Source organism: Fringilla coelebs (assembly GCF_963513975.1).
Source record: "Fringilla coelebs genome assembly, chromosome: 14".
Classification (NCBI taxonomy): domain Eukaryota; kingdom Metazoa; phylum Chordata; class Aves; order Passeriformes; family Fringillidae; genus Fringilla; species Fringilla coelebs.
Genome location: NC_140040.1, coordinates 2993694 through 3006199, shown reverse-complemented (window position 1 = coordinate 3006199; position 12506 = coordinate 2993694). Strand labels below are relative to the sequence as shown.

The following is a 12506-nucleotide window of genomic DNA, read 5'->3' as shown; positions in this document are numbered from 1 at the left end:
TGTGCCTAAACATCAATAGTTAAATTATTTGATATGGAAATACTATATGACACTCATCCAGGATTTCCCACTGTGTATTAGGAAAAATACAGACCCAGTGGCTCAAAAAGTAGAGGCAAAGCAGCAAACCTTGCAGTGTGGGAGCTGAGGATATTTTTAAAACAAATTTAAAGGCTGAAGGATGACAAACAGAAACGATGACAACTCGGGCACACTCTTGCATCCTTTTTTTCCTTGTAGCATGACCACCATCTAGTGGGACACGGGCAGCCAGTGCACAAGGGTGCTGTGTGCTGATAAGTGCAATAAAATACAGCTGCTCACATCTCCTCTTCTGTGCTGAAATATTGGGGACTTCTGAAAAGCTTGATTTGACATATTTTCTTCTATTTCCCAACAGCTGGTTGCACATATGAAAAGAAATTTGTCTAAGCCAATGTCTCTGCTATTCAAATGTAATTATGTAAATATTTATAGACACAAAATCATAAGAGCTGATCGTTTTGCAAAACTGCCTTCTCCCTCGGTGTTTTCCTTAATGTAACTATTATGTTGTTTATGCAGGAATAAAAATGAAAACAAAATAATATTCCCTTATTTTTTATTCAATTACAGTGAGTTTAACCCTTGAGAAAACGACCATTATTGTGCTTTTTATCTCAGGCTGGCTGAGATACCAGAATTTTCCAGGAGTTACAAAAAGTTAGGCGCTGTGACATCTTTTTTTAGCGATATTGCAGATACTTAAAACCTTATACAGAAGCTTAAATTTATGCTAAACAGAAATCCTTAAATTCAGCATTCTTTTTTCTTTGTGTTTTAGCACTGTGCTGTCACAAATTCCTGATTTCCTCCCGATCTTAAAAACAAATCAGTTGAGTATTTTCCTCCCCAATTTTTCGCTGAACACGTGGAGCAGCTCTTAGACTTGTTTCAATACACAGAGAGCTGGTGTTGTCACGCTAAAAACATCCCCAGGACTCTGGTTCTTCTGCAAGTCCTGACGGCTTGGAACCCCTTTCCACCACAAATAACATCGCCAAGATAAATTGTTTGCCAGAGATAACTTCAAGCCCTCAAACAAATTACCTAAGAAATGTGGAAACAGAAGGTGGCACAAAACAAATTGTTTCCATGTCCTGTGCTGAGAGGAAGGAAGGAGCTTATCTCTGGTACAGATTCCATAGGGACACACACACAATGCCTTCATCGTGGCCTGGGGAGACTCAGGGGGAGGTTGGGAGTGCTTCACACATCAGGCATGAAATAATCACACCCCATTTCTCCTCCCCTCAGACATGCAAATATTGAAATTCAAGTGGTTTGTGTAAGGACTAGCAATTTGGGGAAGGGCAGCAAAGCTCCTCATGGGTTGCATTGGGGAAAAAACGAGTTTAGAAGAATCTGTCATTTGTTGTAGCCCCTTCCACCTCGGGCAGAGGAGGATTTAATTCTGTGCATGTTTGTAAAGTCTCAAAGGTTTGTCATTTGTGTGGATCTTTCCCCACTGACTCTTGCTTTGTGTCAATAATGTTTTCAGATTCTAGTGAAAAAGAAAAGCTGTTTTTCATAATCCTTTCCCTTTGCAGCCTTTCTGTGGGCTGAGCCACATCTGCCATGCTGCAGGTGCAGGGTGATAACATTGTGACACATCTCTTTCTTTCAGGCTGTTCTCAATCCTTCCACAGCACAATCTGAAGTATGAAAACACCTTATTATCCCTCTGACTCTCTGGAAAACAACCTTATTTGCTCTCTGCCTGCTCTAGGTGCTTAACTTGAAGATGTGCTCCTTCAATATTGGCTGAAGCAATGGTGATTTACTGAAATTAATTTCTGAACCTCATTGTCTGAATCTCTGGTGCCTTCTGCCCTTCTCCTTTTAATTTGATGTGGCCCATGGACAGCAATAAAGCATCACAGGACAGCTGGGCCTGGTCTCAGAAAAGGGGAGCTGTGAAAAACTGAGGAACCATTTTAAGAAGGTAAAAGGAACATCTAAGGTACTAAAAGCTTTTGAGGGAACAGCAGAAACATGATCACTGAGGCAATGTAAGTGCATATCAGTATCAGGACAAACTGGGAAAAGGGCAAAAAGGAGCAGCAGAGCTCAGGAGGTTATTAAAAACAAGTTACATTCCGAGAAGAAAATCGAAAGAACCATAAGCACTGATCCATTAAACACAAACCAGGGCAGAGGTGGTTGAAAAACCAAACAGAGGCACAATTGAAACAAGGCAGAAAAATGCACAATAAATGTTTTTGCAAGTAACAGGGAATCTGCTGAGACATTTGGAGAGCTAACAGGGAGTCTAAACACCCAGGAGACAAAGAAAGCCCGGGTTCTGAGAGCCCCAGCTTTCTCCAAAGTGAGATTGGCTGCACTTCAACCTCTCCTGAGAGGCTGGGTTTGTTTCAGTGCAGGGAAATGAGACTAAATGCTAATTGTAGAAGGACTAAAAAGGATCTCTTGTACAGCCAGCCAAAAGCCTTCAAAAATATGGCTTCTAGAAATGGTACCTACAATGGTACCTGAAGAGATGCTGAGGTGCCTGCTGTGGGTGGGGTTTTTTGGTTCCTTGAGTGAAATGGGCTACTGCCTGTTGGCTGGAGCTGGCAGTGGGAGCAAGAGAAGGGCCCACTGATGCCAAGAGCCCAATGAAACAGGATCAGAACCACAGAATCATGGAATCACAGAACAGCTTGATTTGGAAGGATCCTTTTGCAGGTCATCTAGTCCAAGTCCCCTCTGCCATGAACATCCTCAACTAGACCAGGTTGCTCAAAGCTGCATCCAAATGTTTCCAGGGATAGGGCATCCACCACCTCTGTGGCAATTTGTGTCAGTGTTTCACCACCCTTTATTTATTTATTTCCCATTTATTTAATATCTCTAATCTTAAACGGACTGTCCTTCAGCGATCTGCAGCAAAGAGTTGGGGAAGAGAGCCTAGCACCCCGCATCACTAGAGGGTTTCCTCTAGTGTCCTTCCAGGAGAACTGCCTGAACTTTCCTTGGAATGCGTAGTAACTAAACCGAGCAAATCCAACTTCCCCCTCGCGGAAATGACCGCGATCCGAGCCGGGGCGCGGCGGGGAGCGGCCCCGAGGCGGGGTTTGGGGGCGGCCGGAGCCAGCTCCGCAGCGCGTCCCGCATCGCACGGGGCTCCGCTCCCGCTCCCCGCTCCCCGCACCGCGCACTCCGCGATGCTGGCGCTGCTGGCGCTGCTGCCCGCGGCGCTGCTGGCGCTGCTCGGGGCCGGACGAGCGGCCGCCCTCGGCTCCTGGGCGCCGCTGAAACGCTGGGCCCTGGGCTGCCTCCTGCTCTGCCTCGGAGCCTGCCGGCAGCGAGCGGCCGCGGGCACCGCCGAGCCGCGCCGGCCGCGCCCGCTCCGCGCCGACCCCCACGTGAGTGGCCCGGGACCCCCGGTGCTGGGACCCCCTTCCCTGGGACCCGCCTCTGCGACACCCTTTTCTCATAGCCTGGCATCCCTGTGTGCCACATCCCTGGAACTCCCATCTCCCTGTTCCCCTGGCACTCCATCTCCTGCATCATCCCCACGTTCCCCCAGCTTTGGAACTCCCATCCCCAGCCTTTCCATGTTCCTCCAGCTTTGGAACTCCCATCCCCAGCCTCTCCATGTTCCTCCAGCTTCGGAACTCCCATCCCTAGCATGCCCATGTCCCCCCGGTCTTGGAACACCCGTCCTCAGTATCCCCACGTTCCCTCAGAACACCTTTTCCCCTTCGGACTCAAACTTCCCCGGCCCTACACTGCCTCCACCCCACTGCATCCTCTGCATTCCAGCCCTTGCATCCCCCTGGCAATTCCTCAGGTGCTCCCGTTCCCTGCATCCCGGTGCCTGGCACCCTTCACTATCCAACTCCATTTTTTCTGAGCTCTCCTTTCTTTTGGCTGAGGTATCACTGCTGCTTTTAAAGCTGCCTGGCTGTTCTCGGGGTGCCTGCTATGAAATACAAAAAGTGAAAGCAAAATTTGATCCCTGAACAGAAGCCTATGGAAAACAAAGGATTGCTGACCGTCTCTCCTCCCTTTCCTGCCTCCGGCTGGAGCTGAAATCCATTTCCCTTTCCCCAGGCTCTGGATTCCCTGTACTTCACCGGCTTTGCAGAGACCAACAGGAGCTTTGTGATTGCTCGCCTCGCCCGACGTCCCGCTGGCCTCTGTGAGATGTGGCTCTTCCTCAGGCTGGATGGGATAGGCGAGTTTGAAGTAAGTGCTGGATGTGGGGTGATGTTCAGGAGCGGGGCTTAACTCCTTTCTTGAACCTGTGATGGGATCCCAAACCAAGATTTGTCCTCTGCATCTTCACACCAGTAAGGCACCAGTGCTGTGTCCAAAGGCAGTGGTAGAGCTGGTCAGAGCAGTGGGTATGTTCCTTTTTCAGAAGGGTCTGACACTCATTCTCCATAATCTGCCCAAAACAGAACAGTTTCTAAAATGTGCCTTATTAAATCCGCCAGGAGGAATTTGAGCATCCAGTCTTTCCAATCAGGTGCAGCACATGGTTGATGAGTTCTGTTTTATGCTTATGGTTGGTTTTTCCCCCTTTTTTTAATTTTCATGCTTGAAAAACCATTTGGAATTGCCTCTTTAAAAGAGAAGAGAAAGCTTTAAGGGAGTTTTATGCACATCTGCTTCATTCTTGCTGAAAAGAAAGCTTAATCAGATATCATTAATCAGATTTTTGCCTGAGGATTTTATTTTTTTATTAAGACCTGGCTACATAGTAAAGAAGGAGAGAAGACCTGACATAAATCCCTTTGCACTCAACTCTCTTTATATTGACAAATCTCTTTCACTAAGTAGCCATGACCAGAAAAAGCAGGATAAATCCTATTTGGAGAATATAGGAGAAAAAAAAGAGAGAGGATTGATGTGCATTATTTTGGGTTTTTAGTCATATTTAGTATAACAAGACTGCTTTGTGGCATCCTCACAATTGAATTAAGCAAATCTTTTCCTGAAATGTTTCCTCTTTTTAGCACCCACAGCACCCAAACATGATGGTGAGAGATGAATCCAAAGAGATCTGGAGTGGAGGAGGACTCACTATGGAATACTTGGAGCCCCAAATGTGCTGGAAGATAAATTTTGATGGATTACTCAGGTACTGCAGCACTCCCTAAATTCATTTATCTACACATAAAACCAAGGCTTTTTCAGCACTATCTGGAAATATATTTCATTTATTTTAAATTTAACCAGCTTGAACCAAAAGCTGTTTGGTAACTAAAACACTTTGATTATTAAGGAATGAAAATAAATCTGGTGGTGTAGAGCATTATAGATTCCTCTATTCCAATTCCAAACATGCAAGAAACATTTTGTTGCTTGTTTAGGAGTGATATAAAATTATAGTGCTTTGCCTTGCAGGAAAGGATCCTACAGACAGCAGTGGAGTGAAGAGGAGGGAGAACTTGTACCAGTTAAATTCTCTTTGCAGTAAGTTTTTCATCTTTGCTTTGGAATGTACAGTAAGCTCATGGCTCATTTAAAATGGCAAAAATCAGAATTTTCCAATAAAATACAAAGATTGCCTCTGTCAAAGTAGCAAGGGCAGAGCTTGGCCTAGTATGAGATGAATGCTAATAATGTCTTTTTTTTCCTCTCTCTTTCTAGATGGGAGAACTCCACAGACGTTTTTAACTTTAATGTTGACAGTAACCCCAGCACATTTGCTCGTGCTTTAGCCCAGGAGCCTTGGACCATCGAGCTCTTCCAGAAGGTCAAAAAGTGAGGCACAAGATTAATTAACCTTCTGGGATTGATAATAATATTTTCTACAGTTCTGTTCAAGGTCTGGTGTGTGTTATAGTTGCATTTAGAAGGTAGGATTAATTTGAAGTGCTCTAATAAAGGACATGGCTCTTGGTTTCAGTGCCACACCACACCTGGGGGATCCTGCACACAGATGGGATCTTCCTGATGTCTGAGTGAAACCCTCAGCATCAGGAATATTTCTTATTCTTTCTGTTTCCATTGATTTAGGCAGCTCCCAAAGTCAATGGTCCAGATATGGCTAAAAAAGGAATATAATCCTATGAGAAAGGAGCTGAAGTGGGTGTTTAAAATACTATACAAGTTCTGGAGAGTTAAAAATATGAGAATCAATGGTGTGAAATTATGTATATCAATAATGTTGTGTTTTGGTGATACCTGCTGAGTTCTAAGCAGCAGCTGTTTGGCAGCCCAGCATTTCTTCAAACAAAGGGTGATTTTATATCCTCTCAGGGTGAGAATTTGCTGCTGTTTCATTCTCAGGTGTCTCATTATGTAACAGTAACTGGGAAATGTATAAGTGATGTGTAAAACCTGGGATAGCCACGGTCCAGATGCTCTGAAATGTCCTTCATTTTGGGGGGTGAATCCATCAGATTGGCATTGAGGCTTCTTGAGGAGAGCTGGAGCTCTTGCCTGTGCTGACCCACTCCTTGTTTTCTTCCAGACAAAGGGAGCAGCATTTCCGACACGAGCAGTGGGGCCGGTCTGTCGGAGAGATTGAAATAGAAAATTCTGGGAAAACTGAACTTTCCCTCCAAGGCATTCGGAGCCACTCCTATGGTAACAGCACTGGAAAGAATTCCCTGCCTTGGGAATGCCTTCAGTATAGCTGGCACTGGCAGGGCAGTGAGATGAAGGATTATCTGTTAAAATAACCGGTTCCATGCCTGGGCATGAAGTGAAGACATTCCAGAGGAAATACCACCACTGGTTTGGGGACGTACATTCCTTACCATGTTATCAATTACTGGATATTTCTTTATCCAGAAAGGTTGCTGTGAAGTCAGGTGCTGTTAGTTCACATTTCCCAGGAATGGTGAAACTCCAGGGGATTTTGTTCTTTTTTTGCAGGTGTCCGGAACTGGGCTGACATTCGCCGTTATGTCATGGTTTTGGCACACTTTGAAGTAGGTATTAACATGGCAATACAGGAAGTTTTTCTGAGCTTTTCAGGCACATTTAAGTATCCAGAAATAAGGATTTGGGAACATCCATGGTGCACATCAAAAGTTCTCGCTGGTGGCACCATTAACTCAGATTTAGTGTTGAGAGCTTTTGCTCTTTCTCAAAAGCAGAGCTGTGTGTGTAAAAACTGAGATTTTGTTACACTGATTGAAGCAAAACTTGTTTGATAACTTGAAACAGTTTGTTTTGGCTCTTTCAAGAAAAATTAGGCAGGCAGCTTTACAGGAGAGATTCTCAGCTGCTGCAAGTACCCAGCACTCCGTGGAGCTGCTGCAGAGCTGATTCCATTAATGGGAAGCCTGCGGTGTTTGAAGCATCCTAAGCCTTCATGACAGCAGTCAGCAGATATTTCTGCCTGTGCTGAGCCATAATTCTCTGCTGTGCTGCGTGGGGGAGAGGCAGAGCTGTGGCTGTTGGGAGCACACAGCCCAGGGACATGCTGAGGGCAGGCCCTGCCAGCTGCCAGCCAAGCCCAGCAGATGCTTCTGAAAAGGCATTTCCTTTGCCAAGCCAGGCATAAATCAAAACTCTCTATTATAGGCAGCATTACAGGGGTTTAGACTGAATTCAGAATAAAAGATCTTTTCCCAGCTTGGAAAATCCCACTTCTGTGCAAATCCTGATTTATCACGTGCCGGTGTATCTTTTACTAAGACTGAGCTTTGGCACCACAGTGTGTATAACCAACCTCTCCCTGTTGTCCAGTTTTTCAAGACTCAAAGTGACTGTGGCTGTTCTGCCCCTAATTAAAAGCCAGCTGACTTCATTAAGAATTTTATTGCGGATTGAAGCTTGGAGTCCTCTTACCCCATGTCTGTACATTTATAGCATCAGAGGAGGCTTAAATTTGCCTCAGAGCAGCCCAAGTGGAGCATGAAGAGTCCAGACCTAAGGATGGAAGAGAAATTAGTAAAACCAGGAGATTCCAGTTCCTTCTTAGCATTTTCCCTATGTGCTGCTCCCAGACATAGATGAACACACGTTAGAAAAGTCTGGTCAAAGCACACCAGTTTGGTTGTTCTTTGCAGGCTTTGTTTCCTTCCTATGTCCTCTTGCTGTGGACTTTCTGTTGTTCCCATTGTCCTTAATTTGTCCTGACTGTGTTTGGTTTATATTCCTGGATTTGTTTGCAGCCAGATTTTCATGGCAGATGTAGTGAGAGGATTTTAAAGTGTGAAGCCATAGCACATTGCATAGGCTGAGTTCTATCCAGTGTCTTCTTGGTCCAGCCAGTGAAGCACCCTCAGAAAGGAATCTGCACAACTCTGGCTGCTTTTTCTTTCTCTCTCTTGCAGGATGGGACTGCAGCACATTTAACAGTTATCAACATGCCAGCTACCACAACTCAGTAAGTGACCAAAGAACTTTATGTTCCTAAAACCACTCATCTTAGAGGTGGCAAAAGCCGCTCTGCAGGACACCTGTGTGCACATTCTTGCTTTGAACCTGTCCTGCCCAATTTCCATCCACGCCCTCATGCTCCCTGCTCCCAGTTTTTCATTTGCAGTTAGTCACAAGGACAGCTTTCACCTTCCCTTGCTTCCTGTCCCTTCAGCTGCTGAGGGCTGATGGAGCTGTCTGTCTGTCTGGATGATTTAGAGGTACAAACTGGGCACTCCCAGCTGTTTGGGAAGGCCCCTGCTGTAGTGGGGCATTCCACAGGAGCCCTGCCTTGCTCACTGGTGTTCTCTGCATCCAGAGGGTTAAATACCAATGTCCCTGGCTCCAAGGTTGCTCCAAGCCCCATCCAACCTGGCCTTGGACACTTCCAGACATGGGGCAGCCACAGCTTCTGTGGGTACCCTGTGCCAGGGCTTCACCATCCTCCCAGGGAAGAATTCCATCCCAATATCCCATCTAACCCTGCCCTCTGGCAGTGGGGAGCATTTCCCCTTATCCTGGCACTCCAGACCCTCTTCCAAAGCCCCTCTTGGAAGTCCCCAGAGCCTTCTCTTCTCCAGGCTGAACAGTCCCAATTCTCTCTGCCAATGTTTTGGTGCATTTGAGTTTTGGCTGAACTTCACACCTGCTGCATTCCTCTCCCCTTCAGCCTCACTGTAGGTTATGTGTTTTTTCCTGATGGGAGGAAGGCTGGCATTGAGTGGTCCAACGCCTCCCTGGCTGAGCTGGCTGAGGATGGGCTTATCCAGGATGAGTATGGAGTCAGTTTTACTGCTGGTAAGCTCAACACAGTCCAGCTGCCTCTGCCTTCATTTCTTGGCCTGCAGTTCCTTTAGTGGAGGAAAGACTGTTCAGTGAGATTCTGTGTGATGCTGGGGATTGCATCATATTACACCCTGAGAAATCCACTCAGAGCCATAAAGTCTTGGTTTGGGTTGGAAGGGACTTGAAGATCCTCTGGTTCCAACCCCACTGCCATGGGCACTTCCCTGCTTAAATTAAATTATAGTTGTGGTGCGTCCTGGGTGAAATGTGCCCACTGCAGGGTCAGGGCCACAGGTTCCAGAGGGAGAGTTACAGATCCTGTTTGTGCTAATCCACATGAAATAGTGATTTCCACATTTTTGGGGTGTCAGAACATCTCTTTTGAGGTGGATTCAGCTGGAAATATGGTTGATCATTTTATTTGATTTACAAAGCAGACAGAACTATCACTCTTCAGAAAAGCATAAAAAACCCCATACACAAAAATAAAAGATATGGGGATTGTTTTGAGGTAAAATACTACTGAAACTTGGTGACATTGTTTCCTTTTCACTCTTCTGCAAGGTGGCAAGAGCTTTGATGTTTCTGCAGCTCTGGATAAGCAGGCCTGCCCCGTGGTGTACAATGGCCTGACAGGGAGTGGAGTTTTCCATGAGTGCATTGCAGATTTCCAACTCAATGGGTTAACACCAGGCTGGGGCCTGGTTGAATTTTATTACAGGTAAAAGAATGACAGGCAAGAAGAGGTAAAAAACTCCCATCCTCCTGTATTGACTTGTATGCTTACAACTCCATAGATACTTGAAGCATAAATGCACTGATTTTTTTACCTGATGTAAAAAAAGTTGCTCATTAAGTTGACAAGCACTCTTATATTATTTGAAAAGGAATAATTGCACGAGCTTTTCATGGGTGCAGCCATTTGTTTGTTGTATGGGTTTATGTGGGTTTTCTATTGGTCTCCATGTAGGTTTATGAGTTGTAGGATGCTCCATTCTGGACACTCTTTTATTTAGAAAATCTGTCCCATTATAGAAATAAAGAGCCCTCACCCCAAACAGAGGCAGTTTACAGGGTGAAACTTGCTCACTCAAGGATTTATTTGGACTGATAAATGTTCAGAAAATCCCCACAGAAATGGGTCTGTTAGGGGCAAAATTATATCCACAAAGAATGTGCTTCCCTTTTCACTGAAGTGCTGTTCCTCCTGCCACGTGTTTGTCACTCTTTCCCTGGAGCCTTTTCCATATGGAGTCTTTGCTCTCATGAAAGAAAAAGGCAAATTTTGTTGCTTACATTTTGTTTGCTTTTTAAAATAAACACTAATCCTTGGCTGCTAGAGGAAATGCCAAAAATGACTTTCAGCAGATGGAGACCTCAGCTCCTTCCTAAAACCAGACATACTTAAAGCACATCAAACGGGCCAAAAGTGCAAAATACCTGCTGGTTGAACTTGAACCTGCAGCTTCTGCCAGGTCCCTGCTCCCTCCCCTTTTGGGCTGTCCAGACCTGCCTGGTGGAGGAAATGACCCAGCAGGGAAAGCCTCGGCTAAAACCCAAACCGGGCTCGTTCCGCAAGCCTGGACAGCCCCGCCGGCTCTGGAGCCGCCCCAGGGATCCTTCCCTTGGCAGTGCTGACACAATTGCTGTCAGCTCCACCTCATATCTGCTCCCAAATCAACCCCATGGGACAAATGAAAGGGTGGGGGTGTTGTTCTGCCTCCTCCCCACGAGACACCAGCTCAGCGTCGCTGCTCTTCCCGCAGGGACGAGGCCGCCCAGCCGGTTCCAAACCTGCAGCTTGCTTCCAGGACAGAAGGACCTGACCCTGCCACTGATGCCTCTCCCCCATGATCATCTACAAGCTCATCCCAGCAATGTTAGCAAGCAGCAGCTTTCCAAAAACATGTAGTTCCCTGCAAAAAACAGCCCTGGTTTGAGTGTAGAGCTCGTCACAGGATGCTGGGGAGGTCAAGGGTATGAAAGGATTTGGAGAGAAATGAGATCTATTTTTATTAGTGCAGCTTTCAGTGGTTGCTAACCAGGGTGGTCTGGAGGCAATTTGAAGGAAGTCTGACTGCAGGAGGAATGCACTGGGAGGGATCATTCCATGCTCTGTCCTTTGCTGTTTTTCCTAAACTTCCAGCTGCTCCCCACCGTGACGACTGGGACCCCAGGCTACGTGGATCACTGACCCAATTTAGCAGCTCCTCTCTTCTCTCAGATTTGTTTTTGAAATAAAAACTGTGTATTTCTGAACTCTCTGGTTGTTACAGTCATTAAAAAGTGGGAAAAACCTGTTACAGGAAGCTGCACTGATTTGATAGTTTTGTCTGTGGCTGTGTAAAACATGAAGTGGAAGGAGCAGGAGCAAGCACATCTAAATGAGGTGTCCTCTAGGAATAGCATTAATGGCCAGTGAAATAAGTGGTACAAACACGATTTTCCCTTGTCTGAAGGGAAGCCAGGGTCTGGTAATCCAGTTTAGAAAGGGATCAGAATTCCTCATCATTCCTTTGTAGGTGCCTTATTAACCACAGCATCCACTACAGTCACTGGCCCAAGGTAGGTATTCCCTACCTAGATGCATCTTGCCATTAATTACTGAAAATTAAACATACTTAAAACATGTAAAAAGAAAAAAAAAGTTAAGTGGAAAGTGTGGAGAAGAGAAATTAAGGAAAGATACCTTATAATTAGAATAGTACCACCATTCTATTTCAGAAAATAGTGAAATCTGGGTGCATAACTTTGTGTTTTTATAATCCCTGCTTAGGCTGACAGAGGAAGAGATTTTAATAGAATTTCAAGAAGAATTTTTCCTTTCTGAGGCAGTTCCTACACTTACTGCTACAACAACTTTTTCTGCAGAATGGGTGCATGAATATAAAATTATTCCACATGTATGTATGACATCCATGTCCCAGTTTGGGATGTGTCACTGAACATGGTGGGGTGCTGCAAGCCTGATGTGCTGTGACATGCTGGTTTTATCAGCCCCCTCCTGCAGCTGTGCGAGATTCCCATTCCCTAATTCCCTAATTTCTAACCCCATCCCTGTTCTGCACTCCTGCCCTTGAGCTGCACCCCAACAGGTGCAGGTGCTGTGCCCCTCCTTCCATCCCAGAGACCCCTGGATGAGCCAAGCTGACTCCTGGGTGCATTTCTTTTGGGGTTGGCACTCGTTCAGAGCTTTGGATTTTAGCTGCACCTCTGCAAACCCTTCTCCAGTTACAGTGGTATTAATGGCCACATTCTTGTGAGCCTTGCACAAACTCAAAGATGTCTTAAATCTGTCTGTGCTCTCGTGGTCTCGAGGTGCTGAAACAGGGAGCTTCTAAATTTCTCCA

General features: G+C 45.8%; 1 protein-coding gene across 1 annotated transcript; it reads left to right on the top strand.

Annotated features, from left to right (window-relative positions):
* The first annotated feature begins 3117 nt into the window (after nucleotides 1–3117).
* On the top strand, nucleotides 3118–11415 carry LOC311159186 (uncharacterized protein). The gene is made up of 11 exons (XM_084215124.1): nucleotides 3118–3407; nucleotides 4099–4233; nucleotides 5007–5131; nucleotides 5398–5466; nucleotides 5644–5757; nucleotides 6470–6585; nucleotides 6877–6932; nucleotides 8286–8338; nucleotides 9041–9168; nucleotides 9721–9877; nucleotides 10923–11415. Exons 1-11 carry the CDS (start codon nucleotides 3207–3209, stop codon nucleotides 11008–11010), a joined length of 1242 nt encoding a protein of 413 aa, XP_084071250.1. The 5' UTR covers nucleotides 3118–3206; the 3' UTR covers nucleotides 11011–11415.
* The last annotated feature ends 1091 nt before the right edge of the window (nucleotides 11416–12506 follow it).

What these genes read in the sequence shown, in the direction of transcription:
- LOC311159186 (XM_084215124.1), top strand. Translation starts at nt 3,207, where the DNA reads ATGCTGGCGCTGCTGGCGCTGCTGCCCGCGGCGCTGCTGGCGCTGCTC. An exon ending in CGCTCCGCGCCGACCCCCAC is followed by an intron (nt 3,408 to 4,098) that starts GTGAGTGGCCCG and finishes CCCTTTCCCCAG; the next exon opens with GCTCTGGATTCCCTGTACTT. An exon ending in ATGGGATAGGCGAGTTTGAA is followed by an intron (nt 4,234 to 5,006) that starts GTAAGTGCTGGA and finishes TCCTCTTTTTAG; the next exon opens with CACCCACAGCACCCAAACAT.